The sequence below is a fragment of the Mustela erminea genome, chromosome 10 (assembly GCF_009829155.1).
Source record: "Mustela erminea isolate mMusErm1 chromosome 10, mMusErm1.Pri, whole genome shotgun sequence".
NCBI classification, from domain to species: domain Eukaryota; kingdom Metazoa; phylum Chordata; class Mammalia; order Carnivora; family Mustelidae; genus Mustela; species Mustela erminea.
This window is the reverse complement of record NC_045623.1, coordinates 45,588,826-45,615,621: the sequence shown is the minus strand read 5'-3', so window position 1 is coordinate 45,615,621 and position 26,796 is coordinate 45,588,826. Positions and strand designations below refer to the sequence as shown.

At 46.7% G+C, this 26,796-nt stretch overlaps 1 protein-coding gene across 1 annotated transcript in view; it reads left to right on the top strand.

Moving 5' to 3' along the window:
• The window catches only part of ST6GALNAC5 (ST6 N-acetylgalactosaminide alpha-2,6-sialyltransferase 5), a 167,970-nt gene extending 141,727 nt beyond the window's left edge, over positions 1–26,243 (top strand). Inside the window, exons 3-5 of the mRNA XM_032302099.1 lie at positions 6,148–6,557; positions 12,652–12,759; positions 24,407–26,243. Of these exons, the coding sequence (XP_032157990.1) occupies positions 6,148–6,557; positions 12,652–12,759; positions 24,407–24,638 (750 nt within the window). The 3' untranslated portion in view covers positions 24,639–26,243. The remainder of the gene's footprint in view (positions 1–6,147; positions 6,558–12,651; positions 12,760–24,406) is intronic.
• The last annotated feature ends 553 nt before the right edge of the window (positions 26,244–26,796 follow it).

Genomic DNA, 26,796 nt, shown 5'->3' with positions numbered 1-26,796 from the left:
AGCTAATGGACATTATGCTCTGAGGTACCTTTCCCTCTGCCAAATAAATCAGAATTTTAAAAAGTGAAGCCTGAGATTGCCATGCTGCAAATGTTTGCAAGGACATCACTGAGCGTTTTAGGTGTCAAGTTTAATTTGACTTGGCCTGGTCTATTCTCTTAAGAAAGGCTCAGGAGACATCAGCTGGGTCACAGGGAGAATTCCTTCTGCTCCTGCTCTCTGGGCTGTGACAGAAATCAGACCTTGATTCCCTGAGCGTGCCTCCTCAAGCAAGGGTTGCTCCTGTCGCCTGAGCCCAAAGGAGTAAGTTGTGATGCAAGTTGTCATGCCCCGCTGTTCTCTGATGGAGGGGGGAGTAGGTGGAAGGAGAGAGACGCACTCACACCTTCTAAAATACGCTAAAACCTTCCTGGGCCCCTACTAAGTTGCAGACACTGCCCTAGGTACCGGGATGATGACAAATGCTTACATATTAGCCAAGAGCAAAAGTGAGGGCAAAAATAAAATGGTAAGCTCCGTGTTTGTGTCCGTCCGCGCGGTGCACGCTTCCCCCAGAGAGCCAGGCTGCCCGTCTCCCATGGGCTCCTCTCCTGCACACATTGGGGGCCTGACGAGGCTGCAACTCTGAGCACCAGTGGCCTCCATGCATTGTAGATTTTCCTGGGCATTTTTTTACTTCACAACAGCTCTAATGACCTTGGCATCAAGCTCTTACTGGGGATTAATAACTGGCTGGGCTTAATGGCCCTCACCGTGTCCTGGGCCATTTTCCTAGCCAGCCATTAATTCCAAGCAGGGCCCTCAGCTCTGGCCATTATGGCTCCCTGGACGGGGAGGCTGTCCTGAGGCAAAGGGCCACAGCCGCCTTCTCTGCAGACAAAGGCTTTACATTATACGCCCCGCCTTCTTCTCCTCATGGCATCTAGCACACAGGGCTGGGGTCTTTAGGCAAACACCTGGTTAGGGCACCACATCGTGTTTCTCTTTATGTCTCAAGAGGGTGGCTTTCTCAGAGAACAGACAAGGCAGGCCGTTGGGTCTCATTCACTCGTTTACCAATCTACCCATCTATTATTCAGTGTTAATTGAGTGCCTTTTATGGGGTCAGGAAGCAAGAGAGATGATCAATATTAGATACATATTAGAGTAATCTAATATGGGCGTCTCTGTGTCTTACCAAAGGATGGGATACCTCACTAAATGGGGCTTTAAGGAAAATGTCCCAGATTCAAGGGACTGAGCACTGTGAGGAAGAAGTCAGAGAGGAGGCCCGGCTAGCCAGTGAGTTCCCTGGGAGCTGCCTGCACTCCTGCCTTCTCCATGGAACTTTAGCTCCCAGACGTGCTAACAGAGCTGCAAGTTCACTTTCCCGTCCTCTGCTCGGTGATTCATGAACCCAGCATCTGAGTGCTTAACGGAGGAACATGTGAATACGGCATCAGGAATCCTAACTCACCAAGGCAGGTGTATCTCCACCCTTATCATTAAGACACCAAGGATTATAATCATCCTGGGATGTGGAGGAGCTTGGCTCCCTCGGAGGACCCATAACGCATCCTGAGAAACAGGGTCATGGGATTTGTATAATTTCTAGTCATCCTGCCTCCCCAGACATCATCTGTCCTTCCGAAGGCAGAAAACAGACTTCATTTCCTCCTTTGGAAGTGATTCAGCCTTTGGTACACGCTCTTCTCAGCTGCGGGAAATGTAACATTCTGTTTAGAACCGCAATTGTCATTTTATTGGCACCACTTACCAGAAGACACTTAAGGCATAATTCAGACTTCACTCTTCTGCTCATTGTTTGGTATCTGCACAAGGCAAAGAGTGGGTGTTGTCGCCCGAGGTAATCAATCCCTCGGAGCCCAGGCAGATGGGCAGGAATCATGAGGGAGGAATTTCTGGACTGGGTGGACCCAGCGTATGTGGGTGGTGGCCAGTGACCACAGAGGATCAGTAAGGCACATTCAGGAAACTTTGCCTTCCCTGGAAGGGTCTTCTGCTCACCTCACATGCACAGAGGCGGGAGACAGAAGGCACTAGAATTTCCATAGGTGACACGGGGTTCACCTGTCAACCAGCCTATGCTCTGAGAATCACAGCAGAATAATTAATTATGGGGGAGAGAGATGCAAAGACTTCTCTTCAGAATGTTTTCCCCAGTAAAAATAAGCACAATGTCTTGTAATTATCAGTCATGCTAGAAAATTCAAGATGATAATTTAGGGTGAGTCTGATGAGAAAAAGTAGGTTCCAATGGCCTGAGGGTCCAATGAAATGAAATCCTACGAAGTGACCTTATTAAACAAATGTATTGAGTTACACAGTACCTCACCGGTGTCCTGAGTGCTCAGTAAGTGTCTTTTAAATGAATGAACGAATAAATGTCATGCGGCCACAAGTATCTAGTTGATCTCCTCTTTGTTTTACAAGTTAGAACGCTAAGGACCTGACATAAAGTTCAGACCTGGGTCTCCTGACCCTAATCATCACAGAGGAACATGGTATTTGCAGATACCCCTGTCAATCTTGTAGGACATTTTTTAGTGGGTTTCCCCACGAGTAGAGGTTTCCTAGGATGCAGGCTTTCCAATATGTCCCAAACAACCCCTAACAAATTGCGTGGGTTGTTCACCCTGAGTGCCTGAGTCTGCCCTGCAGATCCTCTTGCTGCACCATTGACCCTCCACCAGCCCTTACCGCCAAGCTCCCACTTCCACTTCCCTCCCGGCCAACCGGGCTCAGGCTCTGCCCCTTCGGTTCAACTGAGAGTCTTGTGGCCAGCAGCGCCAAATCCAGAGAACACTTGCCAAGTCTGGTTTCACTTATCCTCTCATGTCTTGTGACCCCATCGACCAGCACCTCTTCAGAGTTACCTCATCTGTTGGTTCCCTTTGCTCTGTCCTTTCCTGGTCCGCCACCCCTCCAGCTCCTCCAGACCAGCTCCAATGTTCCCTCACCTTTGGTCTCATGGCCCCGTGTGCCTAATCGATTCTAGCACTTACTCCCCGGTCCTGTAATTGCTTCTCTGGGGGCACACTCACTTAGATTGGGTGCCCTCCTGAGAGGAAGGTCAGGATCTTTTTTTATCTATATCACCCAGTTCAGTGCCTGAGACATGATAGGAACTCCATGGTTGAACAGATCATTTGATTTTCCCTCTTCATCTTTTCTGTGTGGGGTGTTCAGGCAAAATCAGAAAAAAGAAAACTAAGTATTTCCCCCTTCCTTTGGCCCATGAAATTGCTCCTCACCCCTAGCCGTTCGTTCAGGGGATTCAGACGGGCTTCTGGCTCCGGGTTCCAGGAGGAGAGGAATGGGGACCAGTTTCTACACATCTGTAATGCAGCTATTCCTCAAAGAAAGATCTTTTTTTTTTTTTTTTAAGATATTATTTATTTGGGACGCCTGGGTGGCTCAGTTGGTTAAGCAGCTGCCTTCGGCTCAGGTCATGATCCCAGCGTCCTGGGATCGAGTCCCACATCGGGCTCCTTGCTTGGCGGGGAGCCTGCTTCTCCCTCTGCCTCTGCCTGCCATTCTGTCTGCCTGTGCTCGCTCTCTCCCTCTCTCTCTCTCTGACAAATAAATAAAATCTTTAAAAAAAAAAAAAAGATATTATTTATTTGTCAGAGAGAAGGAGAGTGCACACACACAGGCAAGTGGAGGGGCAGACAGAGGGAAAAGCGGCTCCTCAAGGAGCAGGGAGCCCGACCCTGGGATCATGACCTGAGCCGAAGGCAGACGCTTCACTGACTGAGCCACCCAGGCATCCCAGGAAGATTTGGTCTTAAGTACCTTCTACTCTCCTTCACTTAAGGCTCTAGATGGATGGGGTCTACTGTTAACTGGGCTCCAAGGATTGGACATATTGGATACAAGACCTTGGTCACTTTACCGCATCCAGCCGGCCCTGTGCCCTAAAAGAGATAACACTACTGGTTAAGAAACAGCATCACTGAGCTTTGGGGGTTGAGAGAAGAAGGAAAGAAGGCAACGACTTAAGAAGACATCTCATGGCACATGTTCGATTTATTCTACTGCACCGTGGTGCTGTGATGGTTAATCCCATGGGCTCTGCAGTCTGCTTTCCTGGGTTTGAATCTCAGCTCTACCACTTCCTAACTGTATGGCCTTGAGCAAGCTCCTTACTTTCCCTATCCCTTAAAATTCTCATTAGTAAAATAGGGGTGATAATATAATACCCTTCTTATGGGATTATTTGAGGAATTGATGCAATTACATAAAAAGCTCAGAACAGTGTCTGGCCCATAGAGACATCTCATCGCTTTTAGCAAAAGTGGTCTCTCTCTCCATTGTCCGCCCCACCTCCAACCCCCGCCTTGCTGTGCTCTAAACAGCCCCCTTGACTAAGACTTTCGCACAGACCTCATCCTCTCACACTCTATTGCATGTTCTGACTGACCCACTGTCCCTCACTAAAGTGTAAACTTCGAGGGGCTTCTGTTTTTGCATTCCATTTGCATTCTCACTGCCCATCATAGCGCTTGTCACCTGAGAGTAATTGGGTGTCAAATGAATGATGGGAATTTGCAACGGTAGAATCTCCACTTCATAAGCTTCTACGTCAATTATCAACCCGAAGTGATCAGCACTGACTTAGTGAGTGTCTGCAATCACTCCACTCCGACAGGTAATCCCAAGAACGGTCTCATTACCCAATGATCACCGCGCCAGCTCCTATGTAAGGACTGGGTTCACCCCCCCCCACCCCCTGCAACTGCTATTTTTCAAATACTGGCAATTTCAAATGGCCTGGTCTAATACTGTGTGCATTTTCATCCAACCAAGATAGAATGGAGCATTTGTTATCCTCATTTGAAGATGAGAAGCCCAAGATTCTCACAGGTCAGTGGCTTGCCAAGGTCCCACAGTTAATAGGTAATGGAGACAAGGCTGGACGGGTCGTATAACCCCCCAGAGCTGGTGCCCTTGGCGACCACGCAGTGTGGGAAGGTGGCTGTCCTCAGGTGCCCTTGCCTGGTTCTGAAGGCAGAGCTGTGGCTCAGGAAACTCTCAGGCTAAATAGAAGGACTAAGCAGGATCCGACTTCCCAAAACCAGGCAGGGAGCCAGCGTGTCCTGTTCAGTGCTCACAGGGAAGAAGGGCAGAGGCTCTGGGGCACGTGTAACAATGCAGCTCTCCTTCAAACCATTCTTGATTGTCATTTTCTTGTGCACTTTCTGGCCTTGGCCTCAGGCCCTAATTACATTATCTGCAAACAGCATCTAAGAGATATTTCTCATTAAACATGAACAGGGAAATGTATAATGTGTGGAAACGTAGGCGTTCAGAAAGCAAATCATTGGTTCATGGTGTTGAAATGAACCTTGTCATTGGAGTTGTCCCTGGTGGGCTTCCACAGGGCACGTGTTCACTGGCTGAGGTCGGTGCTCTGAGCATGAGGATTTTTTTTGTTTGTTTGTTTTTGCTTTGTTCTGTTTTGTTTTGTTTTTACATTTTTGAAGATGGACCAACTCAGTCTTGCGCCCTGTCCTTTTAAAACAGAGAAACTATCCTAGTTGTCCTTTCAAAATTATGGCATCTGAGGGATTACCACATGGATGTCTTCCCCCCTCCCCCTGCCATGTGATTCTTAGGCGATGTTTATTCAGGATAAACATATTTGTACAGCAGCCAAGAATATTGATACGCACTTAACTTTCAATAAGGTGACTTAAGAACTTCCAAGCTAATGTCAGACAGAGCAAATTCTAGTGTAGTCTCTACTTCATTTTGGGGGTAACTTTGGATTCAGGAAGACCTGGGTTTGAAGGCGTGACTTCAGTACTTGCTAGTTATGCGTCCTTGGGTGGATTTCTTTCCATCGCCCCTCTGTAAAATGGCAGTCACAGCGACCTTGCAGGGTTGATATGGGGATTTGGTTATTTAATATCAGTAAAGCCCAGAGTCCAGGGTTTGACAGGTCAGTGCAAGCCCTCTTGCGGTCTTGTCATCTGCTTTGGGAGAGAATGAAAGGAAGGGCTGATGAGGCCCCAGCAGCAGGGATAGATGCTGGCATGGGAGGGGTAGAGGGGGACCCGGCAGCCTTTAGCGGCAGCGAAATGACCCGCTGATGCCAAGTGAGGGTGGCCTGCTGATGGAGTCCTTCCCCCCTCTGCCTTCTAGCCCCTGAAAATGCACTGCGGGGACTGTGCCTTGGTGACCAGCTCGGGGCACCTGCTGCGCAGCCGGCAAGGCCCCCAGATAGATCAGACGGAGTGTGTCATCCGCATGAATGACGCCCCGACGCGTGGCTATGGGCGCGACGTGGGCAGCCGCACCAGCCTGCGGGTCATCGCGCATTCCAGCATCCAGAGGATCCTCCGCAACCGCCACGACCTGCTCAACGTGAGCCAGGGCACCGTGTTTATCTTCTGGGGCCCCAGCAGCTACATGCGGAGGGACGGCAAGGGCCAGGTCTACAACAACCTGCAGCTCCTGAGCCAGGTGCTGCCGCGGCTGAAAGCCTTCATGATCACGCGCCACAAGATGCTGCAGTTCGACGAGCTCTTCAAGCGGGAGACGGGCAAAGACAGGTAGAGGGCCGGGCGGGGCGGGGCGGGGCGGGGCCGCCGGGGAGGAAGGGCGAGGACGCGTCGGTCCCCTGGCCGCGCTGCTGGCTGCCTCACCCAAAGCAAAACTTTGGCTGAGGCTTTTTGTGGGGGGCCCGCTGCTCATGCCATTGGTAGAGCTCGCCTCCAGGGGGCCCTGGGCGCCCAGCTGCTCCAACCGGACTCATTAAGACCAAGTTAGCGCAGCACTGAGACTCTGCATGGGTAATTCAAGGCCAAGTCCTTATTTGGGAGGAGCAGGCTACACAGTTGCTCACTTACCCAGGTAGTAAGTGCAAGATAATAGTTTTATTGCATTTCCTTTTACTTGTGTGAATACCGACCTCAGGGAGGGTATGGGTTTATTCTTGCCTTTCGAAGCAAACATGCATTCAGTACATCGATTTTTTAAAATATATATTTTTTAAATATTTTATTTATTTATTTGACAGAGAGAGAGATCACAAGTAGACAGAGAGGCAGGCAGAGAGAGAGAGAGGGAAGCAGGCTCCCTGCTGAGCAGAGAGCCCGATGCGGGACTCGATCCCAGGACTCTGAGATCATGACCTGAGCCGAAGGCTGCGGCTTAACCCACTGAGCCACCCAGGCGCCCAATTTTTAAAAATATTTTATTTATTTATTTATTTGACAGACGGAGATCACAAGTAGATAGGCAGGCAGAGAGGGAGGGGGAAGCAGGCTCCCTGCTTAGCAGAGAGTCGGATGTGGGGCTGGATCCCAGGACCCTGAGATCATGACCTGAGCTGAATCCAAGAGTCAGTCTCTCAATCCACTGAGCCACCCAGGTGCTCCTATTCACTTTTTTAAAGTTTTATTTATTTAAGTCATCTCTGCATTCCGTGTGGGACACAAATACACAATCCCAAGATCAAAAATCACATGGTTTTCCAACTTAGCTGGCCAGGTGTCCCTGAATTAACACATTTTTAAAAATAAAATGAAATGAAAACCATACACACACACACATATGTGTATAAGCTCAGTCGTGATGTGAAATGTTATTTCTTGTTATAGGTCAAAATATTTTGAAAAGCACTTATCTAGGGGATGAGGGAATGAGGAAGAGGCTTTCTCCAAAAGATATAGTTAAGCTGAGACTTGGGCCAATAAGTATTTATCCAGGTAAAGAAGAAGCTGGGAAGGGGAGGGAAACCTCCCTGTGGGTCCAGGGCTCGGAGGTGAGAGAACACACAAGGGGTTGGAGAAAAGTCCTCTAAGGCTCCAATCCTGAGGGCTACTGGCGGGGGTGGGGGTGGAGTGGCCCTTGAGGAGGCCAAGATAAAGGGCCACCAGCTGGCCCAATCTAGGTGAAAAAGAAAGGACAGCTAGGTATCAAAAGGCGTGGTGCAGTGTTGTCTAAATACACAGCTCGAGGCTGGAATTCTGACTCTATCTTTCACTAGTTACGTGACCCTGGACAAGTTATCTAACCTTGCAGTGACCTCAGAAGAGAAAAGGGCATAACAACTAGGCTCATAGGACTGGTCTGATGATTAAATTTGTTTCCTTAATTCTAAAACATGTAATTCTATAATTAATATATATTTAATGATATAATTTACCTCCTTCCCTTACAAAAACTGTTGCTGGGTTAATTTCTTAAAACTAAAAAGACATGATAAACGAAATGAAGAACATAAAGTATGAAATCCATGGTTAGGCTAGGTTGGGGAACTTACTATCAGAGAGCAGGGTCTTAGAGAAAGACCAAAGCTTTGCCCCAACTTCTTTGTGGGGAGGACCATTCTTTTTAAATTCTGGAAACCTTGGGACCATTTAAGAGCAGGTCCAGGCCAGGGTAAGCATGGCACGTGATGGACAAAAGAAGGGAGAGCTGGCTGCTGGCCCTGTGGCCTCCTTCCCTACAGGCCCAGCGGCCTCTGTGGTTAGCCCAGCCAGCAGATCACATAGGGGATCCTGGTCATCACGAAATCCAATTTTACTGCCCTGTGAAAACCACAAATTGGAGGGACTGTCACACATATGAATGAGTTATTTAACTAGCAGAGCATTTTATAAGGGAAGAAGAATGAAAGGGGTTATTTACAGTTTCATTTTTGCTGGTTGGAAAATTCGAAATAAGTAGTAACACTCCTCAATAGAAAACACTTCCCCTCTTTGTAGATTAATGATTTTTGTTAATTTAAGAATTCCTGAAACATGGCTGCAGTCTAAGCTATTTAAGGTAACTACACATTGCCCTGCATCTTCTTAAGGGATTATTTTAAGTTGGTAACTTGGAGACCCATCACTCCACCCTTTGGTCACTTAGATCTTCAGGAAACACGCTCACATGGAGACATATCTTTTTCACTAAGCTAATTAAATTCTGACCAGTGAAAACTTTGTTCTGTGGGTCGGTCTCTCTGGTGAACCCAGCTGGTAGAAGGAACCAAGTCTTTGTGTACTGGCTACTGGGCCTCTCACGTGCAGACATCCATCTACAAGGTTCCATACAGTTCCTTTTCAGGGGAATCACACTTATGGATGTGTAGGGTGCCAACGACATTGTCGCTTCTGGAATCTCTATGCCTCTTACCTTTAGGAACCTGTCTTAAAGAGGCTAATATTGTATTGACTCAGTATTCTCATGTGCTCATATTCCTTACGTGGATACTCCAAGCTAAGAGAACCAAGGTAGAAATAGCCCCTTAGAACAAATGTGTTTCTGAACATTAAAACACAAAACATTCAGGGGGTCCAAGAATATTTCTTCTCTGTATGCTTTCCTTGAAACCCAGCCAAACAGGAAGATATATTACAAGTACCCAAAATGTGGAATTTCTAATTTTGTACATCTCATGATCAGGATATTCACTCAGGCTGTAATTTGGGGGGGGGGGACAGAATAATTCAATAGATTTTGATGTATAGAAGTTTCACTCTACTTAAAAGTGGAGGGGGAAATATGGCCCAGGAAGAATCTGCAATTAAGAAGTGTGACAAATGACGGAGATGGCCAAGTGGTATTCTTGGATATTAGAAAGTAACTGTACTTGAAAATAACTTTCTAATTGAATAAGGGTGTATTAGGAAAATATGATTCAGAACCAATATTATAGTAATTAGATAAAGGAAGCATAAATGAAATAACTGCAGGAAGAATATTTCCATAGAGATTATAAATGAGATTCTGGTGGAGCAGAAAGGCCTTTAATTGTAATTTAGTGTGCACTATAGAATTATCAGCTCCGTGTGTTACTTCATCATATAAAAGAATATCTGATCATTTTCCCTAATAAGCACATGACAGCTCTTCATATTCCTTCATTATAGCTGATTAAGTGTAAAAACAGTAGATATTCCTTTGCTGGAAAAAGAGTTCAGATCTTTTCAGAACGACAGCACAAGGCAGTTGCAGCTGGATAGCACGTGATCCCAGAAGGCTACTCTTTCTGGGGTCTGGGGAATTCTAGGTGACACTTGAAAGAACTCTTCACGGGGGCTTCTTTTGTCCTTCACTACGCATTCTCCCCCATTGCTACCCACGAAACCTCTTTCTGCAGAGCCACACCCTCTAGTATTTCTGGCCGTGCCTGACAGTCTCTACTATATCTCACAAAAGAAAGCCAAGAGAACGGGGAGTTTCTGCCACGGGGAGAACCCTCTTGGCGCTGCCGACAACCCTGAAAGCACAGGGACACAGTCTCTTCCTGGGTCTCCCAGCTTCTCGGTTATTCACTGACCCAGTGTGAGTCTCGAACACTTGGCCGTTGCACCACACAGCCTGGCGGGTGAAGACAGATTCTAACTTGAGGCAAGAGACCTTCCCCTTTCCCTTCCTCAGTCACCTAGCTCTGCTCTGCCTCACCTCCTTCAGTCCCATAGTGGTTGGTTGGTTGGTTGGTTGGTTGGTTGGTTGGTTGGTTGGTTTTTTAAGAGAGAGGAGTGGGAAGGGAGAGGGAGAGAGAGAGAGAATTTCAAGTGTCTCACAGCCAACACAGAGCCCGTCGCAGGGCTCGATCTCACGGCCCTTAGATCACAATCTTGAGCTAAAATCAAGAGTCAGATGGTCAACTGACTGAGCCACCAGGTTCCCTAAGTCCCAGAGTTCTTATGAATATACAGCCTTGGGGAGAAAGAAGAGGATCGTTAATAGCTCTGTAGGCTGGAGGCTCCAGAATTTCGTCCTTACTGCCCTGAAGATTGATGGTGGATCCCTCACCAGAGCCAGCAGTGGAGTTGGAAGGATAGCAATTTCTTCAGGGATGCTAAAAAAACACAACACACACACTGAAAGTAATGGCTGAATTATTTGCTTCATTTGCTCCGATCTGGCAACCAAGAGAGGAGGAAGGGGTCTCGATGTATCAACACACTAGACTCTTTTTATGGTGTTCTCTCACTTAGTCCCTGGAGTAGCTCAGGAAGCCAAGGCCTGCGTTACAGATGGGCAGTCCGGGCTCATGAACGATGAGCGATAACCCACCTCAGGTCATTCCGCTGGCCTGTGGTATAACAGCCAACGTACAAACCCATGATGTTCCTCTCCTTAGGAGCTTTGAAAATGTACTTCCTGGCACCTGGGTGGCTCAGTCAGAGCCTTTGGCGTCTTAAGTGTCTGCCTTTGGCTCAGGTCATGATCCCAGGATCCTGGGATCGAGCCCCGCATCGGGCTCCCTGCTCAGCCGGAAGCCTGCTTCTCCTTCTCCCACTTCCCCTGCTTGTGTTCCCCTCTCTCACTGTCTCTCTTTCTCTGTCAAATAAATAAATAAAATCTTTACAAAAATAAAAAATAAATTTCAAAAAATGTACTCCCTGGGCTAGTACTGGGTCAAGGGACAATGTTATGGAAAGCTAAAATGAGTAAAGGGATTAAGAACTACAAAGTGGAAACCACAAACTCAGTCATGACTGCATCACCCATTCCTGTCAGGTATTTGACAAGATAAAAGACTCCTTATTATGCTGCTTTGCTTTTATGGTTTTTTTGTGGGATTGGGGGGGCCCATATGTGAAATGGAAATAATGCAAAATGATTCGCAAAAAGTCTTCTTCCTTCTCAAAGAGGGGTGCTACACTGTGCAAACAGAAAAGCTTTTCAGCAACTCTGGTATTCACATCACATATGGTGCTATGGCCGGGCAAAGTCAGACAGTCTGACCTTGGGAATAAGGTGTTTGAAACCGGCTAATGAGGCATACCATAAGCACCGGGGAAAAAAAAGCAAAAGCCGCAACCCCCTAAGAATTGAAATTAATATCCACAGCAGCAAAGCAATGGTAGACGGAGTCATTCTCAGAGGGTCAAATTAGACCTTGATGTTACGTCTCCACGGTTATCCTTAGGCGTGGCACGTGGCTGGAGCTCAGCATAGGTGTTTGAATGGGCAAATGAATGAATTTAGGAACACACACACATTCACTCCTTAAATTTTGTCAATTCAGTCTTCTAATAAAAAAAAAAGTTTTAGAGGGCTCTGGATGTTCTGAGGTAAAATAAAGCAAATGCTCAATTAAGCATAAGCATTCCTGTGGTCCTTTTTCTCTAGTAATTAGCCCTTTCCCAAATGAATGCACTCTTCCTAAAAGAAAAGACATTCAATCAAGATGTCAATGTTAATTCGTCTAACTGAAGGCAAGCTTTTACCCCAAGATTGTTTGATCAATCAATAGATATCAGTCAATACATAGTCACATCTGTGTGTTTATACATATTTAATAACCTCTTCATTATTCAGCCTGCTTGGGGAACAAGGAATATTTCTAATTAGTCAAGTATTCTAGTTAATAAAGAGTTGACATGTGGGGACTGTCACCTTAAAGAGCTTGGGTTGTGGTCCTACACACTTACACCCTGAAACACTCTCATCATCTCTGATGATATAGAAGTCGCTTGAGCACCCTTTCCTGTCATAACCCACCATGGCGGAAAATGGATGTCATTTATCACTTACTGTGGAATACGATGCTATTGGTGAGCGATTTCTACCTGGTAAAGTTACAGCTGTTTACCGACTGAATAGAGAGAGTCAGCCTTGCTCCCCAAAGGATTTAAGATGGTCGTGGTTGTAATGATGACTTCAGCAGCTTGTGGACTTCTCTGTTGTTGCTTCCAGGAAGATCTCCAACACTTGGCTCAGCACCGGCTGGTTCACGATGACGATCGCGCTGGAGCTCTGTGACAGGATCAATGTGTACGGCATGGTGCCCCCAGACTTCTGCAGGTAGGATTTATTCTGCAAGTGTGATTCTTCAGCAGTGTCGTGCAGGGCTTACAAAGGTCTGATTCCAAGTATCAGCCATGAAACCTGTCTAACTGTCTTCTCGAAGCAATTAATTAACACGTCCCAAGTTCTGGTTCTAGAAACAACAAACAGCATTTAATTATGTGATATAAAATATTGAAAGTTTTTGTTTGCACTGCTGGAGAACTAATCCGTCTTGTGGGCTCCTTGTAGCCTCTGAATATTTATCAACCACAAGTAATGCAATAATTGGCATAATATTAATGATGAGCAAGCATTAAGGAATATTAGTTTTATTCTCATTTGAAAGGAATGCAGTAATTTTTAATGAATTAAAGAGGGCAATTTCTTTGACGGTAAGGCCTGTTTGCTAAAATTAAAATATTGCTCTGGGCCTCTTTTCCTCCCCACATCAGTAGCCTTGGTTTGTACTTGTAAGGCCAAAAGCACAGACATAATGATTTTGATGTGCCACTTTAAAGGGAACAGACGCACATCTCCCCTGCTACCCCTCCCCCCATACGGGCCCAGCCAGCACTGGGTGCGCACACACAGCCGCACCGGGAAAACCTCAGGGCCTGGTTTGCGGAAACTGGTTTGAAAATCCACCTGTGATTGAGAGTAGCGATGCCGGTACGTTCAGAAAGTGCCCTACTTTTCGGGAGTGCCTGATGACCTGCTCATGGCCTCCATCCTGATCTTCAAATGGCAAAACCCGGGGTGGGGGGCATTTTGAACTTGCTCATTAAAATATATGCCTGCTCATACCTGCGTGTGTTTGAAACCTAACGACTTCTTGAAGGCCGCGGGCCTTTTACACGGAATCTGAAGTTGGGAGGTTGGATGCAAGGACAGAGGACTTAATCATGCTCATTTGCCACTTTGCCACTTTTCTCCCACTCTCTTTAACCCAGAGACCCAGCACAGCGGCCGTACCAGTTTGTCTGAGAAAGTCAGGGCACAGAGGAGAAAGCTGGGCAGGAGAGGCCTTTGATAGTTGCCTAGACTCCCTGGTCCCTAGGAGGGATGTGATGTGGTGAGGAAGGCTGTGGGGTCAGCTCCAGTCGGCTCTGCCGGGCCACTTCCTAACTGAGTGTGACCTTGAGCTAGTTGTTCGGTCTCTCAGGAGCTCGGCTTCCTCCTCGTTAGAAGTGGACTTGGTGATCCTGGAGACTCAGCCATGAGGTCGTCAGTGGATGAAATAAGTTAGTAGATGTAAAGTGCTCGGATCTGTGCCTCGTACATGGCAAGAGTTAGCTTGGACCCCCACCCAGTCCCTCGTCACTTAACTCACTGGACTTGCTTCCCTAGTTAGCAACCCACATGCAGAAAGAAGGTAGGATAGTGTAAAAAAAACAAAACAAAACAAAAAAACCAGCCAACTGCCTCCTCAAGCCAACAGGCTAACAAAGGCAGTGGGAGCAGGTGCTTATGGGCACACAAAGGGCCGTCACAGTTGATAGCTATACGGCAGGTGTAATTATGTAACATTGCCTTCAGGATGCCAGAGAGAAAGAGCATGAATAAATTGAAATGTTAATGACTTCTAGTGTTCAAGGAAATATTCCATTTATTATGGAAAACAAATGAAAGGCAAGTCAACCTGTCATTCCTCTTACTCCGGGTTAGTTCAACACGACTGTCCGTAGAAGGGAAGCAGCTTTCAGGATGGCCCTAAGAAGGCCGTCAAGAGACTGCTGGTGCACCTTATGCTGTCACTGTCTCAGGCGTTCTTTTCCCCAGCCCCCATCCCGAAGGTTCGACGGTTGCTCTCACAACACGCTTTCTCCAAGAGCTCTTTGGAAGGACCCTGTATTCTGTGTCCTGGTAGAGCAAGTGGAGAAGAATGCCGGGTGTCGGGCAGCAGACATGGTGAGGCTGGAGGGAGCGCCCTGTTCAGTAGTAATTCCCGCTCAGGGAGGCCGAGAAGGGAAGAACCAGAAGCGGCACACGCTGCCTCCCAACTTCCTGTAACCTTTTATCTCCGCGACAGGTTAGCTGAACCACCCAGTTATCAACCCCAGGACCCTGAGTCTTGCTTCCCTCATGTACAGGATGGTAATAAGAAAACAGCCAAAAAAGCCAGCAGTTCATGGTGAGGATTGCACGAGATCATAAATTGTAGTAGAATGTCTGACTCCGTGTCCTGCACACAGCTCGTGCTCAGGAAAGACGATTAGTGTTAGGAATAGTACTAATATGTTAATAAGATATTGTAAGATATATAAAATAATTATTAATGTTTTCCTAAGTACTTGAGAGTTGCCCCAAAAGTTACTAAGAACTTTGGCAGGTTCAAAGACTAGGACACAGCTGTTGCTTTCTAGAAATTCACTGTAAGCCTTATCCACAGAAAGACGTAATGAACACAGCACAGCCACTTGGAGTCAAAGGACTCTCGCAGACAGTATGGATCACTGGAGAATGAAAAAGCAACTTGGAATTCAGTCCTGCTGCTCATCTAGCCGTTCCCCCTTTTGTTTTTATTTTGGAGGAAGTTGAGAACTCTAAGGGCCAAGCAGGGTTCGTGTGTCCTGGGCTCCAGGACTTAAGGAGGTAAGCTCTCACCAGGACCCAGGAATGGTATGGAAGTTCCTGGGAGATAGCAGAGCTCAGGCTGTTTGAGCCCACCAGAACACAAATTCTCCAAGGGCCCTGAACTTTTTCCAAAAGAAGAAGAGAAAATAACCACTTCTGCTGCTCAGAAGCTATGTGACTTGGAGAAAGTTACTTGACTTTACTGACCTTAGTGATCTTGGGCCAGTTACATACTCACTATCTCACAGACTGACTATCTCTGTAGTATAGTGACTTAGCTTCCGTATCCCTAAGATGGTGATGACAACAGTACTTACTGTGAGGGTTTCCATGATAATCTCATAAGACACTAGATGAGGAAGGCTTGGCGTATATTAAGCGTGGTGTATATTAGACATGCACAAATGTATCAGGTGAAGGGACGCGCTAATATGCAAGTGTGGGTGCCCATTCCCACATTTTAAGGAGATGTCCAGCGAGCGTTATCAAATGATGCCCAGGGGGTGAGGAGAGCCTGGCTGCTAGAAAGGGAAGGACCTGTGTGGCCTCTTGTATGCCACTTTTCTGCCCCACGGGGACTGGGCTGCACGTGGCCTCCAGCTCCCACAAGCCATCACATGGGGCGGCTCGAGTGAACTCGCCCATTCTGTGGCTTCCCAGTGTCTCGCTAGACTAGAGAGTTAGGCATAGGGGGCCAGACTTCAGCAAGCAAAAAGGAAGCCAACTGCTGATTTGGGGTAAAGCAACTTTTTCTGACTTTAAGACGCAACTAGTATCCTCAAAAGGAGTTATTTGCTAAATTAACCACAGAGACTTCATTCCCTCAACCAACTCATGTTGGGTACTGAGGACGTAATTAGGGTTGAATAAGACAGTCTCTGCCTTCAGTCCCCTTAGGGTCACTTGGACACAATTCGGTCAAAAGAGTCAGAAAGCTCACGAGGCACCTGTGGGAGAAAATCCACACTGTCTGCCTATGAGTCGCATCTGACCCGCAGCTTTCCTCAAACATCCGCCTCTGACTTTCTGCCGGACTCAGAGGGGTCCTTGTATTCCTCTGACCCTACTGGGTGGAACAGGGGCAAGAGAGAAGGAAGACTGGGCCCACCCATCCCTGCTCCGCCAAGAGCCGACCCACTTCTCTCTGTGTTACATCCGGGCTCTTCTCTGACAGGAGTCGCCTGGCAGATAAGAACTCTGACAGCCTCCGGTGTGAGCTACAGTCCTGCTGCTCTCTGGTCACATGCCTTTCAGGAGAATCTAATCATTGCCTTCTTATTGCTGGGGAAGCAGAGGCATAGAGAGATGGAACACTGGGCTACTTCTGTGGTCATCTCTGTCAGCCTAAGATGACAGTGACCCAAAGGGAACGTCAGCCGCCACATGCATGGCATGAGGGAGGAGGGAACAGAAGATGAGAGGGAGTAGGGGACTAAATTATTCCCCGGGGGAGCAAAGAGCTGAGCAATCCCTGAGGGACCGGTTCCCAGGATAAAGGTGGACGGGCTCGCCCCTGCAAGCCGAGAGCTCCCCGTTTCCATCCAGCTCTCCCAGAGCTCTAGCCTCCCTACCCCTCCACCCAAAGGCCCTGAGCTGCTTCCAGGAGTCATTCTTTGGCAAGAAAACTTCTCGTAGCCCCTAAACTACTAAGCACGTGGACTCCTCATAGTCCCACATTCATAGTTAAAACCGCAGACGGGAGCAGCAGATCTATAAATGGACAGACGCATTCCTCAAAACCTGGACAAATCTAACAGAATGAAGGTCGTCTGTGGGGACGTAACCCTTCCCTCTGTTGCTTGGTGCCAAGGTAGCTCCTGACTGCTCTCCCCAAGTCTGCTCTCTCTCCTTCCTCTCCAGACACCACTGTGCTGCTGGAGAGACGACGTCTGACTCCGTTCAACCCCTCAGTAGTTCCCCAAAGCTTTTATTTTATTTTATTAAAGATGATTAAGGATTTTATCCGGAGAAATACAGAACATAGGTAGGCAGAGTAGCAGGCAGAGGGAGAAGCAGGCTCTCCGCTGAGCAGGGAGCCCAGTGCAGGGCTCGAACCCACAACCCTGGGATCATGAGCTGAGCCAATGACAGACGCTTAATAGACGGAGCCACCCAGGCGCCCTCCCCAAAGCTTTTAGAACAGAATTCCCACCCCCCTTGCTTAGCACACAGCCTCCAGGACCTGGCTTCTGCATCTGCTCTAGTCTTCCCTCGTCTTCCCACACAGACTTCTTTTTGCCGTAGGGAAAACTTAGAAAGGAGCTCCCCCTGCAGACATCTGGCCTTTGGCCCTCAGCTTGGAATTTCCAGCCCCTTCTTCATCTGGCCGATCACTGCTGGTTCTTTAAAATAATATTAATGGCTATTTTTCTGCACACACCACACGCTGGTCCTGTGCTTAGTATGAATACATGTGCCATTTCATGGAAGCCTTGTGATAATGCCATGAGATAAACATTACTCTCATTATTTCACATGTCAAGCTTGAAGACCTAAAACAGCCATCCGGGGTCATGGGGCAGGGAAGTGACAGAGCTAGGGTCTCCAAGACCTCCCTCCACGGTCTCACATGCAGCAGGCCCTCCTCCTGCATGCTTTCCTCACTCGTGTCAGACCCTGCCTGTGCCCCCACTGGGCCCTCTGCCAACCCCGCCCCTGTCCCCCCCACCCCCGCCTGCCGCCCCAGTTTGTTGGGATCCTTTATTTGCCTATAGTCTCGTCAAGAGGAGGGGTCAGTGCTCTGTCCAGACTTGCGTCTTCAGGACTTGTTTCTGTGTCTGGCACATAGTATGTACTTAGTATTGATTGACTCAGTGAATAAAGAAAACCTTCGTTACCTTGGCAGTGTGTAAGAAACTGATTCTATAGTTATCCCAAGCCCAGAAGTGTCCAGTGAATGAAAAATATAATTAGCAAATGACCAATTCAAATCTGAAGGGTCCTAGGACATCAGTGGCGGCCACCTGTTTCGTCGTTCTCAGCTGGAGTGAGCGCTGGGTCTTCACAGAGGGCCTCAGCCGTCAGGCAATTAGTCTCCATCCTGCCCCTAGCCCTGGTCTCCAGGCTCATCGGTATTCTGAAAGCTGGGGAAAATTAATGCCACGTTGCACCAGAGACAGTCTCAAAATATATTCTTGTGTGGACAGTAGACCCTTAAGTCATGCCATCTCATATAGAAAGCCAAATCCATTCTCTCCAGATGGTCTATAAATTGCAATGAAAAAAAATCTGTTATCATTGCCTTCCAAACTAAGTTACGGTGAGTATTTTTAATCTCATTTTCCACTGTAAATTATTTGCGATAATAATGGGCCAAGCGTTTAAATTCTACCTAATAATCTTATTTCTGGTCATACTTAACACATTACCAAGTTTACAACTCTCTGTCACCCGTCGTTTCTTGAGTATTAATTAGCAGAGTAATGACTCAGAGTGATCACTGTCATGGAACTAAATTAATATCTCATCCATAATGTGAAGGACATCTCAAAGGTATCATGAATATCAGAGAGTTGATTCTACTAGAATTATTAGCTAGCGAACATTAATAAAGCTGCCGGTGTAACAGGGAAAGTTCTAGTTGGCGACAGTCCACTGCGTAGAATCAGATGCTTACAGAGACAGGTAGGGAATGGTAATGCACCCAGGAGGTTCACATTTTATGAAGTAGACTTCAAATATAGTGGTGTGTTTTTTCCCAGACAGTTTTCTTTGCCATGATTTCCTTCTTCTGTCTTTGCCCTGCCTGATTTGACCCATTCTTGGCAGCCCCGGGGTGTTTCCATCACCTTCCTCCCTGTGGGTACCATCGATCTATGAAGAGATGTTGTAACACCACCAGAGGTGCCGGAGTTGTGGAGGGTGAGTGGGAGTCCGGATGACTCATTCCGGCTCTCTGCCCCAGAAAGGGTGGACAGCGGCAGGCTCTTGCTGCTCTGTCTGCCCCAGAATCACCAGAATTAGTCCACTGGCTTCCAAGGGGTATAGACATTTTCCTTCTGAAAGAGGGTGTAAAAGAGTCAAGGGGACTCAGCAGGTCCCACCGGGCCGAAGCAGATGTGTGGGAAGGCCTGCTCTAGGAGCATTTCCTTGGGGATGCTACTAGTATCCCTAGTGGCCCGCAATTCAAGCTAATTTCAGAACACTCTAGACACTTGACAGCTGTCCATTCAGCTCTATTCTACTAGCATTTCCTGACTACCTACTGGATGCCGGGTACCATGCTCGCACAAAGGGTGTTTAGAGAGTCTGAGAGCTCTAGAGAGAGGCAAAGCCACCATTCCCTTCCTGGAACCTCTGTAGCCTTGTGGATACTTCAGCCCCAAATAACGGATAAGGGTCAACCCAGATCACACCTAGAACTGGAAGGATTCTCGCAGGCTTGTTGACATCAGGACGCTTCTGCTGGTTGTACAGCTGAGCTGCCAGAGATTCACAAATGGAACGTGACTGACTCCCGTCACCATTAATATTCACGAGGACGACATTCAGGGAGCACAAGGGCTCTGCTGCTCACGCTGATGAGCTACAGAGTGTCCACCAAGCCCGGGGCGCCCCTGTCCGCAGGTGCTCGGGAGAACGCAGCGAGGACAGAGTTGTTCAAACCAGGTTCCAACAGGGGCCATTGGTACAGAAACCCACCTGGTAGAGCAGGTTTTCCGAGATACAGAGACTTTGGTCCACATCTGAGCCCTGAAACTTCTTCAGTTTTTCTGTCATCTCTGACATCTTTTTTGTCATCTCTAAAATAGGGGTCAGAACGGTACCTCTGGCATGGGGGCATTGGGAGGATTCAGTCGTGTCAAATGCCCAGCGCTCTGTTCGGTGCTGTAAAAGTAACTAAAGTCCGGCACCCAAGATGGTCCATGAGTGAGGCTGTGTGCTTACAGCCAGGACCTGGACCCCTCCCGCCCGCCGGCTCCTCAGCCCTCAGACGGAGCAATGACACTGACCTTAGGCTCCCTCCCTTGCCTGATGGGGACGTGGAAGGGATCACGGAAGTGAAGCACCATAGCTTAGGAAGAACCTCACTAAATCAGCCGTCCTCAACCTAGCTGTGTATTTAGACTCTCATAAGGCGCTTTTCAGGGGCACCTGGGTGGCTCAGTGGGTTAAGCCACTGCCTTCAGCTCGGGTCATGATCTCAGGGTCCTGGGATCGAGTCCCGCATTGGGCTCTCTGCTCAGCAGGGAGCCTGCTTCCTTCTCTCTCTCTCTGCCTGCCTTTCTGCCTACTTGTGATCTCTCTCTGTCAAATAAATAAAATCTTAAAAAAAAAAAAGGCGCTTTTCAACATTAACAAAGTTTTGCACTTACCAAAAGTTGCATAAGTAGCACAGAGAGTTCCTGTATACCCTTCACCTCCCTTCCCCTAATGTTAACACTTTGCATCATTACAGTCCAATGATCAAAACTAAGAAATGAACACCAGTGCGAAACTCTTACCTAAACAACAGACTTTACCCAGATTTCACCAGTTTTCCGGCTGAGGTCTCTGATCTCCTCCAGGACCTAAACTCCAGGATCCCTTTGCATTTACATATCTTGGCTCTCGGTCTCCTCCTGTCCGGGGCCATCCTTCAGTCTCTCTTCTCTTTCACGACATTGAAGAAATCTGGTCATTGTCACAGGAGGTCGCTCACTTTGGATTCGCGTGATGTTTTCTCATGATCGGGTTGAGGCTGTGCATTCCTGGGGAGGGTACCACGGGAGCAGGAAGCCCTTCCCAGCATCCCACATGTCAACAGACACGTGATGTCAGATGTCTCAGTGTGGCAGTGTTAACCTTAATTGCCTCGCTAAGGTGGTGTTTGCTGGGTTTACTCACCTCGAAGTTATTATTTTTCCCTTTGTCATTATAAATATCTTGGGGGAGATACTTCATCTAAATAACCTATTTCTCTTCATCATTTTTCCCCACTAATGTTTCATTCATCGGCGCACCTTGCTTGCAACAGCTGCAAGGCTGTTTTAGTGGTGATTTCTCTATTCCCTCATTCTCTCTAGATTTATTGGAATTCTTCTATATGGAAATGCCGTTTCTTCTTCCCTGTTTATTTATAGATTCAGCTATTTACTGAAATCATCATGGACTCGTGGGTGTTTCTTTCATTTTATGGGGTTTATAATCCAGTACTACCATTATTTATTCTGATACTCGAACTTCACATACTTTTAAAATAGCTGTGCCTGGAACCCCCCTCCAAATCAGTTAAGCCCGAATCTGTGGAGGTGAGACACAGGCAGTGGTATTTCTTTAAAGCTCCCTGTGTGCACTGAATGTTCGTTCTCTCACGACTCCCCTCGCCGCACCCTGCTTCCTCCCTAAAGAAACAAAAACCCTCCGCCACACAGTTTTTGCAGGATTTATTCCCGAGGTGACCCTTAGAGTGCTGAAGACAGGCTGTGGCCCCTTGGGAAACTGGCTCTGAGATGATCGCCGCCCTCACACCTCCATGCCCTCCGCTTTCCCTGGCCCCCCCAGACAGGAACTGGGGTGCCAGACTCTCCTTTACAACAGTAGCCTCCTGATGTGGAAATTCTGCTGATGTATATTGCTGCTGGGTCAGGAGGAAGGAGAAAAAGCTACTTCAGTCTTTAAAGTCAGGTTTGAGGAAAGACCTAAGGAATGAGGACCTTATTCTAGGAAGGACGCAGTGGTGAATTACAGCAGGTGGCAGCTTTTCAGCGGGAGGGCTGTTCCCACAGGCTCTTCGGCTCTGCCCTCAAGGCCCACAAAACACTCCTCGGCCATTTGGGCAGAATTTTAAAGTGTGGAAACAATCCCACTTATTTGGACACCTTGGAAATCATAACAATTAAATGTGTAAATTTAATTCTCCCTTTAAGGGATCAATAGGGAGCCAGATAAGTTTTCATTCCAAGAGATGGTCTTCCTGAATAAGGAAACTGATCTTCTAGCATCCGTTAGCTGGTTTCCAATTTCTCTGTATTCCTAGGTGCCAACTCAATCTCATGGTATTTTTAGAAGCTTAATTGTTTCTTTAATCAGATTGATTCCAGTAATATGTTCAAAGTGCAGATAAATCAGATTTAAAACCTGATTTATATTGGAATAAAAGCTTAACTCCAAGTGTACCATGCCACGGTGAATTCGGCACTGTTCCCCAAATTGTGCCATATGAATCTGGGGACATTTGTCTCACAAATTTTTATCTTTTTTTGTTTATTCTTTTCTCCATGGTATTCAGTTCCAGCTTGAATTCTTCCTAGAATGCATTTTCTGTATGGAAATTACCCTTTGTTAAAACTTCAAGGGGATTCCAATTTCTGGAGTAAGTAAAGACGTGAAATCTGTATTAGCTAGACAGGGCTGGATCTGATGTGTCACTGTGGAACACAGAGATACTTCTGAGACAAGCCTGATGCAGATGCAAAGTATTAATTCGGCATAGCATCCAACCCAGGAGGAGGAATGTTTAAATGCTGCATGACAAAAATAAATCTCTCTTCCTGGAAGAACTTTAACCTCAGAGGAGAGGCAGCTCAAAAGGTTTATTGTTGTCAGAGCCACAAACTTGACACCCCTCTTGATAAAAGACTTCGATCCCTGACCTTGGTAAAGTTGCTACTCTAGGAGCTATTTGTGTATTGATCTCGTCTGAAGAAAACAAATAGGTGTCTAGCAAGATGAACATCTCTGGGAAACAAAGGTACTGTACTTAGAGTAGAGCCCGAGTGCACCAAGTGGGGGCCCCAGGGCACCGGGCACGGAAAGGTGATTTGCCTGAGCCTTTTAAGAGAAGCACTGAAGCTCTACGTCAGAACCAGTTGGTGAGCGTAGCTTAAGACAGGAAGGTTTGCCTATTGGGGTACCTTGACTAATTCCATCATAGACTTCAACATGGAAGAGGTGGTGTGGATTGGACTAGAATGGAAACCAGTGTGAGACCAGGGCTCTTTGGGGGTTAGATATTTTAGTAACACAGGTCACCCAACTGCCTCAACGTGTCAGTCCTTTGCACACCAACCTCAAGAAACGAGCCAGGGTTTCTCATTTGAGGTGAAATAGGGATATAGAAACAGAAAAAAAAATGTTGGGGCTATCCAGCTACAGTGTAAGGATTTAAGGATTTGGAATTTCTGGATTTAGATACTCTGGATTTGGGTCCATTGTCTACCTAGAACAAGAAGAAAATGGTGGCATCATGCTTACTATCTTTGTTCTGTGGGATCAAACTAGGATCATCAGCTTTCCATGTTGGAGGAGAAATTGTCTTTAGAGGTTTGCTGTTGAGTTGTCAACGCCATATAAATTTCTGTCAACAGCAGAAATTTTAAAAGTATTTATTGAGCACCTACTAAGAATAAGACAAAGGCCTGCCCTCATGAACAGATTATAAAGAAGCAAACAGCAGCAATTCTGGAGAGGGATTAATGCTGTGAGAAAAATAAACCTGAGAAAGAGAAAGCATGCATGCAAAGGGACAGGTGTGAGGTAAATCCTCTCTGAAGAGGACATGTTGATGTCAGTACCAGGCAGTAAGAAGGAGTGAACTGGTTAGAAACGTGTTACAACCAGGTGACTGTCTCCACGTGCCAAGGCCTGAAGGTCAAGCTTGGCAGAGCTGATGACCAGAAAGGCCAGTATGGCTGGAGCATGTTTGGCAAGGCTGGGTTAGAAGAAAGCTCTGGAGAGAACCACCTCATGTAACACCCTGTAAGCCACGCTTTTATTATAATTAGAAGCTTCTGGAGGATTTGGTGGAGCGGGGGGATGGGAGGGAAATGTGGTGTGTTTTTGTTTTGGAAACATCTTTGTAGCTGCTTATGCTGAACTGACTGCAAGGGCAAGAGTGGAGAAACTACAGTGGGGGTCTTAGCAACGTGGGCTTTCTACGTCCCAAAGCCCCGCATGTCCCATAGTATACTTTTAATCTCTCTCTTTGATAGTGATGCTCAAACATTTATTTCACAACCTCAAAACCCTTCCACTTGCTTCTTGTGTACACATCAGGAAAACCCTCTGTTGGAACTGACTTGACTTGGAAATAGGTGTTGTGCTCATCAGCTTCCTCAGTCACGGAGGTTTTTCCCCTTTACTCAGTCATCTCATCTTCCTCCTACAGGGATCCCAATCACCCATCAGTACCTTACCACTATTATGAACCATTTGGACCTGACGAATGCACCATGTACCTCTCCCACGAGCGAGGACGGAAGGGCAGCCATCACCGCTTCATCACAGAGAAACGCGTCTTTAAGAACTGGGCACGGACATTCAACATTCACTTTTTTCAGCCAGACTGGAAACCAGAATCACTTGCTCTAAAGCCTCCGGAGAATAAACCTGTGTTCTGAGCAGTGAGGGTGCCAGACCAAAACCCCAAGTACCTACTGCATCAGACGCCAGGGCGCTGAACTTCCAGAGCCGGCAGACACACGAGAGGGACGGGACCGGGAGCAAGAAACTCCTCCATGACCAACACGTGCAGATGGCTCGGAGGCAGGACCGCCAAGCACTGCGGTTGGTGTGTAAGGAGAAAATTCCAGAATTACTGTGTCCACACGAGCGTCCTCCCTTGCAAAAAGGGTTACTTGAGGAGCTAAACACCCATGTCAGTGATGCTGCGGTGATCTAAAGAACATTCTGGATCTCTTTAAGTATCGCCTTCAAAACCGAAGCACGAGCAACTCAACGATGTTAGTTGTGTTCCTTTGTAGAAATGCCACATCGAAAGACCTTTTTCTATTAAGTTGTATCCTAACCTGATCTATAATCTTTGTCATCTGTTGGGCTCTGTATGTGTGATTTGTAAAAAGCGATCTGAAAGTGTGGACATGATTTCTGAAGAGCACATCTCCACTGACTTTCATAAAGCAAATGCCCAATATTTATTTATTAAAAGTTTTTTAGTGTACTCTAGGCCAGTATTTTTATAGATTATGATTATGTGGTAATTTATCCTTCTTAACTCTTTAACCCTGAATGATGGTTGGAAGAGACCTAGAATGGGGCTGGTGAGTGACTGGGTTCACGACACTCATGGTTAGCAGTTGATTGGCTTGGAAATGTCACGTTGGCGTTTTTTGAACCCTTGGGCTTCAAGAAGAGCTATGACATTTTCTAATGTAAAGAAATGTTCCAAATGACAAAACCGAAAACCAAAAACTGTGTTGTTACAACAAAAAGATACTAACAAAAGAAACTTAAAGATAGTTGTCTTTAGTAATAGTTGGTGTAGGTTACTTGGCATAAACCCTAGTTTCCTCGTGTGAGGATGATGTCCCTGTACCACATGACAGTGTAAGTTTCCTTCCAAATCTAAAATTCTGTAAGCCTCTCCTTGACCCACTTGAGAACCTTACACTTGGATTGATAGGGTTTCTTCAGTAGCAAAAGCCTGACTTTTGGGGGTCTTTTCTTCCCCTACTATTTATCTCCCTCTGTGGTTAAAAACACAACTTCCTCACTGGTCCCCATTGGCTACAGTCTACCCCCATGCTTTTCTGGTGTTTCTTGAACCCCAAAAACGGGGAGGGCAAAAAACTAAGAGAGAGAGAACCTCTGTGGTGTTCCCTGGCTATAGGAGCAAGGAACAGTCCTTCTCTGAATCTGTGAGAAGAGAAGACAAGGAGCTTCCCTAACAGACGACTCATTTATCCTGTGAACTATTCAGATTCACTCACTGCAAGTCTCACATGATAGTCACAGCCATTCCCTGGTCTGGAGGAGTATGAAGGACTTATTTTATCCAGAGCCAAGAGATTAGTATGAAGGACCTTCATTTAAGCAAGTGATATTCCTCAAAATTAGTCTTTTTAAAAATATACCAGTGGGGTTTTTTTTTTTTCCACATGACTTAGAAGGCATGCGCTTTTCCAATGCCACATTCAAAGGCACCAGCAAGTATTATGTGTGGAGACCGACATTGTTTCACAGAACCTGACCTGACCTGTGACTAAAGAAGGTTTTTCACATTGCCACTTCCTTTCGCTTTCCTTACTTAGTACTAAGATTCGATTCCCTTGCACTAACTAGTACTCCTTATCATATGGGGTTCTGTGGTTGGGGTGTAAACACAGTCCGGATATTTATAGGACAGAAACAAAACAAAGTTGGGATTATTGTGGTGTAGCTTGAGCTGCTAAAAGCCAGTACAATGGAAACATATATGTGTTCTTCAGACTTTCTTGTAGTTTTTAAAGAGACTGTAGAATATCATTCCAGCCCCGATCTCTTTTGTGGCATGGACTCCGGACACACGACCCTTTGTGAACGTAAGAAAGAGTATGAATTTCATGTGATGGATTTATAGGCCACCTTTACCATCACTTGAAGACAATATGTTGTTCAGATGTAAGTAGCTCCTTTAACAAGTTTTATTTTTATGGAAATTTGGAAAGGCATACTTGGGACCTGCAAAAATGTAGCTGTATTACCTAATCTGTAATATCTCAAATGCCTGGGTTATCTTTAGGTTTCAGGATTTGGTTTGTTTTTTTGTTTGTTTTTGTT